At 36.4% G+C, this 7,787-nt stretch overlaps 1 protein-coding gene across 2 annotated transcripts; it reads left to right on the forward strand.

Annotated features, from left to right (window-relative positions):
* Positions 1 to 2,678: 2,678 nt before the first annotated feature.
* On the forward strand, positions 2,679 to 7,358 carry LOC135744069 (uncharacterized). Of its 2 annotated transcripts, none has more exons than XM_065262026.2 (4): positions 2,679 to 3,059; positions 3,246 to 3,340; positions 4,723 to 4,798; positions 5,729 to 7,358. In XM_065262026.2, exons 1-4 carry the CDS (start codon positions 2,846 to 2,848, stop codon positions 6,625 to 6,627), a joined length of 1,284 nt encoding a protein of 427 aa, XP_065118098.1. In that variant the 5' UTR covers positions 2,679 to 2,845; the 3' UTR covers positions 6,628 to 7,358. The 2 variants fall into 2 exon arrangements, with proteins under 2 accessions (XP_065118098.1, XP_065118096.1); XM_065262024.2 differs by having other exon boundaries at positions 4,723 to 4,807; positions 5,729 to 7,356.
* Positions 7,359 to 7,787: the final 429 nt, after the last annotated feature.

Consider the following 7,787-nt stretch of genomic DNA (forward strand, 5'->3'; position numbering starts at 1 on the left):
TTATGCACATGTTTGTCATTAAATCTGTCTATCAACAAAAAGTAAGCAAAATAATAGCGTTATGAGTCAGAAGGATGGATGTTTATGAATTTGCATAATAAAACTGAGTTCATCTAACCATATAAGACACTAACTGGTTATTTATGAAAGTAATGAAGCCTTGTTTACATCCTTAACCTTACTTGTAATAGGTTAGAAAATCAACAACAAAAAGGAAAGACCCATGAAGCTTTTTGTTACTTTAAATTGTTGTAACTTACCACTGGCATTTTTTTTATGTTTATTTGATTTCTTCTTGTTACTCCTTGTATAATTTTTGCATTTCTGAAAAAAAACAGGCCATTCCAATAGGACACAATATAAGGGATAGAGATCATCTCAGATTGAAATAATTTCCTATTTCACAGAGTCACGTAATTGTAACAGTTAAAAACTGTTAAACTGTTCTCAAATAAAATAAAATAAATGTTATATATTATTTTCATAAATACTTTTGTAATTTTTTTTACCAAATATACACTTAAATGTATGTGCTATAAAAGATATGTTCTCATAAAAAATTATCTATTAAATAAACAATTTTTGTATATAAAAAACTAAAAAAGGGATGTTTTTTTAAGTTATTTAGTATATATTAAATTTGACCCCAAACAAAGTGTTGCTAAAATGTGAACATAACAGGAGTGTTAAAAACATATTTTAAGAAAAACATTTGCAATTATTTTGTGAAAAGTGTATAATGTTTGGACTGAGATCTTGTTGCTTTTACAGCGTTTTCATCAGCAGGTGGCGCCACATTTAGGTTTTCGAGCGCTTCGAAACAGTGAATCGTTTTTCGAAGCAATTGGTTCAATTGATTCATACCTTCGAAAAGCTTCTTTTCTCTTATCATTATCTCCATGTGTATGCGGACAATACATTATGAGCAGGGTGCGATTTGCTGGGGGGGATGCGTGGGATTTCCCCTTTCTGGTCAATGTATCCCTGCCTCTGCTTAATAATTTTTATCCCCGGTGGGGATAAATTTATCCCCCCCTCAAAGTGATCAGTGCTACTACACTAGTGGCGAGACGGATCACAAAACTTATCACGGATCCGTGGTTTGAATAAAGTCAATTTTGTTTTAAAATGCGCTGCTTTGGCTGGCTCTGATACAGCTGCCGCGCAGCCTCTCTGTATTCACCACTCTGAAGACTTGCTCAATGTCCCGCCCACGGCGCTACCTGATTGGTTACAGACCCGGTTACACCTCACGAGTAAAAGCCTATCAACACATGCGAGATGGTTATGGAGCTGTGTGTCGAAACGATGGAAGGCAGCATATTCATCCGCATATTAATAAAGCGAGAATAAACATCACAATCTGATAATCTGTTTATGATGACAAGCAGATTAAGTGTCCCAGTCACACCACTGAGAATGGCAGAAGTGACACATGATAAATGCAGATGAGGCGTTTAGCGAGGCGCGGGCGCGTCCAGTTTGCGCAAATGAGGCTAATTGACATAATGCATCTGTCTTTTCTATCATTTCACTGTAGCTCAGCATTGCGGTGTAAAGTTAATGTTATTACTTTAAAAGCAGCAGTAAAGCTGTTTCTACTGTTATGGTTTAACTTTGCAATCAATACATTGTTCATATATGTTTAAGTTGACACTACGTTGTGCCATACAGTTTTGCCATTCAAGATTTAATTCTTGCGTGTTTTTTCGTTGTGCATGATCACAGTTCATATGTGTGGGGAAAGATAAACTATTAGTGTAAAAATATTGCGTTAGGCTGCTTCATGAGTTAAGAATTTTTTTACAATTCCTGCAAATGCAGTGATGAAGTTAATGTTCTCATGATTTATTTTTATGAATTAAAATGTTTTGAAATGTGCTGTGAACAGACGCATTATGTCAAGAATGATAAAAAATCGTCAATAAGCTCATAATTTGCGCTAAAATAGTCTAAATGTTTAGTTTAAAACCATTTTAAAAAGCTGGTTATTTTGATGTTTCTGCGCAAGTTCAGCAGACAGTGAGGTTCGGGTTTGTTCCGATCAGAGCTCGTGAGCGGAGAGCGCATTTCTGAATATTAGAAATATTTTAATTAGAAATATATATAAAAAAAAATATATTATAATGGATTTTTGTTAGGTCGGACAATGATTACCAAATTTCTCTCTCATATTGCTCTTCATAACCACTGAAAACAGTCAAAAAAGTAAAAACTAGTGGTGGGTTCAAAATAACTCATGACGAAATATGGTGAGTACCCACCGTCGCCGAAATCGACGCCTCTGAAAACATCCCCCCCTCTGTTTTTTTCACAAATCGCACCCTGATTATGAGTAAGTAAACAAAAAGTGTTAAACACAAAAAACTTACTTTAACCAATCTACGGCCACTTAAACTAGTATATTTACGGTAAAGTATTAGCGGAAACACAAAACAACAGCTGATAATTTTGTTCTGTTGTCGTCAGAAAGACCAATCCTCCTTTAACATGCTAAACTGAGAGTGTTAAATCATTGTCATCACTACATGAATTATACCGCAGCAATGTTTATAAAACTGACACCAATAAAGTTTAATGAAAATACGCAGCGAGCGAAGAGTTAAAAGTCTATCTGACCAATCAGAAGCCGCATGTGCGGTTAAACCCCGCCCTTTTTGTAAACCGTATCGCAATGTGGTTGGTCGGTCTATCGTGAGGAGGAAATACGTGATTTATAAACAACTGGACGCGTGCAATGATCCGATTCCGTTCGCTTTAATTTTCGGTTGGACTAAAAACACATAAAGCTTAAAAGCGACTCGCTCTCGGGTTTAGGCTATTTTGTTCGAGAATTGTCGCAGAGATGTCGTCCTGCTCTTTCCAGACGCAGTTAATGTCCATCATGGAGCTTCTGGCCAAAGCGGCGATATCAGAAATCCACCGGCACGTGGACGACAACTGCGCGTTCATGAGAGTGGAGCTGAGTCGCAGCCGAAAGGACATCGATGTTCTGAAGAGGAAATGCGTCATGATGGAGAGTGAACTGAGGAGGGTCAAAGGTCGCGCTAAGAGGAGAGGTCAGAGGTCAAACACTTCACCTGTTTTAGTCTTGTTCTCATACTGTAATGGTACACACTGTAAACATAGCATCAGTCATACATAATTAACCACTGAAGGATGTTCATTTTACATTCAGTTATTATTTGTGTCTGCTGTCTGGTGCTGATGATGTTTAAATCATGCAGATGTGTGATGTGTTTCAGTGTGGATCAATGGGACATTAGATCGATATCCTACACCCCTCAGGACCGGCTGTGTCAGAGATGAAGATCCAGAACCCATTCTCAATATCCATCAGGTGACATAAAAACATTCACACACAAACACTGGCTTCAGGTTACAGGATTCTCTGTTATCTGTAAGTGCTGTGACAAGAAAAACATGTTGACATGCAGTATAAACTTGTTTATTATCAATAAGATCATTTGCAAAATACAACCTTTTATGAAGCAACATAGTAAACCATTTATAAGGGAGAGCGGGGGACAACCTTATGCTTTTTTGACTTTGGCTTTATCATTCAAAAAATATTTAAGTTAGATTAATAATTTTTTAACACAATCAACACACACAACTCTGCTATAAATGAACACTTAAAGTTTGTTTGTGTGATCTACCGTTACAGGAGTGCAAACGTTACCACATAGTACAGGTTTGTTGTAACACCTGCTTTAGTTTAAACACAAATAATTCAATCAAATTCTGTCTATATACTAAAGGTGGATATTGTTTATATATCTGCCTATAATATATAGATATTCACACATTCATTCATCCATCATCTTTTATCTAACCATCCATCAATTATGCAGCAATGCATAGAAATAGATTTTTTTTAAAGGGCTGCACAATTAAGACAAAAAATCTTAACTGTAAGTTATTTTCCCTGATATTGTATTAACAGTTATTATTTTGATGAATAGTATTTACATCGTTTTCATTTAATTATCATTGTATACTGGAGGCTTCATTGTAACACTGTGTGACAACTAACCCCGCTGTGTAAAAATGTTTTCAATCCCAGCTATCAGTTACTAGGAGTTGCTGACATGTTTCAAAATGGTGTTATGTTTTAGGTAACAAGACAGTGATTAAAATAATATAAGGTTGGATTTGATGACTTACACACTCAACTCAGAAATAAAAAAACGTAAGATGAAGAAATTTACTTTCATGCCTCCAAAACACTTTTTGTTCAATATGTTCACCAAAACACAAAACATTTCACAAATTCACAGGAGATCTTCTGACAGTAAGAGAAAAAGACCAAAAGCACAGATTGTAGAAATATGTAAAGTATTCATGTTATAATTAACCCTGTGTTAGTTTGTGTCCCGCTCACCCTTACATACAAGTTACACACAGTGACAGTCGCACAAACACTTATAGACCATTTCAAAAGATGTAAACAACACTGGTCCAGAAACACTTCCTGTTTCAGTTTGTGACTGTTTTTTTATTTCACACATGTATCTTTAAGATGCTTGTTTAACTTTTTGATTCAGTTCTATATGTTCTGTTGGTTGTATTTTATCCCAACGTTTATCTAGTTTATCAGTGTTGTTTACATCTTTTGAAATGGTCTATAGAGATAACAGTTTAGGTTCTGATCCGTTTAGGTATAAAGTATTTATATCTCTTAACACTGAATGAATCAAGACACTGACTGTTGTATTGTAGGTGGTCCAGGTTCTGGATGATAAAATTAAAATTCCAGTGATCAAGCAAGAAAGAGATGAAGAAGACCGAAGCGGCGGTGAGAGAGGCAAGCAGAACTAATATACACACATACTCTGTTTTACTTGAATTTAACAATTAAACGAATAAAAATAACAGGCATTAAACAAAAACTATTAATTTACTTATTCTCAACTCCATGGGAGTTTTTCATTTCTAGATTTCTAGTGGATAAGGAATACTCTACTTTCATAAAAGGAATTCTGATAATTTACACACCCCCATGTCATCAAAGATGTTTATGTCTTTGTTCAGTTAAAAAGAAATGACGTTTTTTGTAGAAAACATGATACTAATTAATTTCCTTCTGTCAGTTAGGTCTGACGATTATTATTTTATTTTATTTTTACGATTAAATTAGCGATTATTTTTCCAATGCTTCAAATTATCTTAACGATTTTTTTTTTTTTCATTTAGATTCTCATTATCTCCCCATTAATTGACTAATAGCAATTTATATACAATCGACACACATATTTTGCATCAAAATATTTTTGCGCCAACGTCAGCGATGACGTCAGCACGTTGTCCCAGCCCTAGTGTCTGTTTATTGTTTTAAATGGTCCACAAGTGTTCGTTTTACATATGTAATGCGTGACCTTTCAAACATGAATACCTAATACGTAAGGTCACGCTGGGGAATCCCACGGCTAGTGCAAGACGAGAACTTAAATAAGTTTAAAAGTAATTATTTATTTGTGCAAAACTGATGATGGTTTCTCCAGATAAGGCTCTTATGTCTCGGTTGGGATCGTTTTGAGTCCTTTGAAGCTGCATTGAAACTGTAAACTGTTGATGTTGAAAATCCTGGAATGTTTTCCTCAAAAAACTTAATTTCTTCTCAAATGAACAAAGAAAGACATAAACATCTTGGATGACATGGGGGTGAGTAAATTATCAGAATTTATGAAAGTGGAGTAATCCTTTAAATGTTTATTTTTGCTTTTAGATGCATTAAACAATTCATACGATCTCGAGCAGAACATCCAACCACAGGAGAACATGGAAAGTCAGAAAACTCTTTCTGGAGATCCGGAAGTCCAAAACACAAGTTGTGTACCCACACAGACTTACGCAGAACTTGTTGAACTTGATGAGGGTTGTCGAAGCGATCTGGGACTGCAAGTCAAAGTGGAAAAAGATATTAAAGAAGAGGGGAACTTAAAAACAGAAGGATCTGAATCCAGCATGGGTCCAGGAGATCACCTGAGGTATGCAGTTGTTCAGAGAGATGCCCAGCTGTGGCCATCCGTTCCTGAATCTGTCCAGCGAGAAAACACAGAACGAACATTTTCCACATCCATCTTCTCACAGCCTGATCACAGATCACAGATGGAGTCTGGACAGATCAATGCAGAAGACCAGGACCACCCAACCTGGTGTGGTGATGGCACACAGGAGTTGGGTCGCATGACACACTGTGATGAGCAGAGTTCAGCTGGTGTTTCATATAACATGCTGCATGAATACAACACGCCAACAAACGTGTTTCCACCGCATGGTGGTCTTGGAGAGATCGGTGCCGGGCGCAAGCTTCGGACTCACAGGCGCTCGAGCGTGGATGTGGTAAAGCGATTTAGCTGCTCGTTCTGTGAAAAGAGCTTTAAACGATTCGATCAGTTGAAGGAACATCTGCGCAGTCACACAGGTGAGAAACCGTACACGTGCATCCAGTGCGGGCGCAGCTTCACCAAACATTGTAACTTAATTCGACACACCGCAGTACACAGCGGCGAGAAACCGTTCCGGTGCGTTCAGTGTGGAAAATCTTTTACACGTCGATCCAGTCTGAAGTCACATCAGAGGATCCACTCAGGTGATGATACAGTCACTGGTGGAAATGGCTGAGGAGAATTGTTATCGATTCAATTTGCAGTTTGGACATTTGCGTTTCAATGCTATTTTGTGGATTAAAGATGGGAGTCCTCTACATTTTGAACTTTCCCTTTCCTACCCCCTTGAAATGAACTTCTGGCCCTGTTATGTTTGTGGGGTTTTTTAAAGTGAGAATTTGTAAAAACAACAAACAGGCCCTTCAAACAAGTAAAACATACTCTTAGTAGATACATTTTTTGTAAGATTACACTTGTGTGAAAATATGTGAACACATTTGCAGTGATTTTGTTAAAGGTGTCATTAAATGTTTTCATTTGACCAGCATGTTTCACAAATTTTTGCATGTATTTTTGAATCTGTCGCATGCTTGTGTAAGGTTAGTATTAGGGTTGCGGAAAGTTTCTGATAAATTTGAATCGGAACATAATCTGGGGAATATTGTGGGGTTTTTTTTCAAATTACTTAATTGTGAGCTTTATTTATTTATTTTGTGTGTGTGCTTAGTTATTTTTAATCAATAATGCAAATATCCCCTCCTCAAAATGATCTCTCTTTTTATTTCCGGTCATTTTGTGTGACAGGTGGGCGGGGTCTGGGAAAAGATTGCAGCGATTAGCAACATGACCCAACTTCAAACGATCCAATCCAATCAGTTCTCAATGGACGAATTCAAGTCCAGTCCTACACTTATTTTTTATTTTATTTCAGAATCCGTTTCACTTGGATAAACGTCACCACGGAGAAAATAAGACTTATAGTTTCTCATTGTAATAAAAGTCATAAAATAATCGCCAAATTGACCAAACTGTATTTTGGTGATTCATTGGTCTACTAACAGCGCTTATCAATGTCATAGTAATTGAACTGACCAATCAAAGAAAGAACGTGGAGTTACTGACCAATCAAGTCAGAAGGCGGGAATTCCATTGGACGCAGAATGAGGTAACTGACATTTTATATTGTACAACCGTTTAACACTATACATTTTAATTATTTTTTTTTTTTTTAATTAAATGAATTTACTAATGAACGAGGTCGAGATAACGTGACTCGTTATGTAAATCGCATTGTCACACAAACGTGCTGTTTTCAGCATCTTATTTATTAGAGATCAGATTAAAAAATGTATGCACATTGTTGATAAATTTAATGGACTTCGTTACCTGTCTTCA

This window comes from Paramisgurnus dabryanus, chromosome 6 (assembly GCF_030506205.2).
Source record: "Paramisgurnus dabryanus chromosome 6, PD_genome_1.1, whole genome shotgun sequence".
Classification (NCBI taxonomy): domain Eukaryota; kingdom Metazoa; phylum Chordata; class Actinopteri; order Cypriniformes; family Cobitidae; genus Paramisgurnus; species Paramisgurnus dabryanus.

What these genes read in the sequence shown, in the direction of transcription:
- LOC135744069 (XM_065262024.2), top strand. Translation starts at nt 2,846, where the DNA reads ATGTCGTCCTGCTCTTTCCAGACGCAGTTAATGTCCATCATGGAGCTT. An exon ending in CCATTCTCAATATCCATCAG is followed by an intron (nt 3,341 to 4,722) that starts GTGACATAAAAA and finishes GTTGTATTGTAG; the next exon opens with GTGGTCCAGGTTCTGGATGA. An exon ending in CCGAAGCGGCGGTGAGAGAG is followed by an intron (nt 4,808 to 5,728) that starts GCAAGCAGAACT and finishes TTTTGCTTTTAG; the next exon opens with ATGCATTAAACAATTCATAC.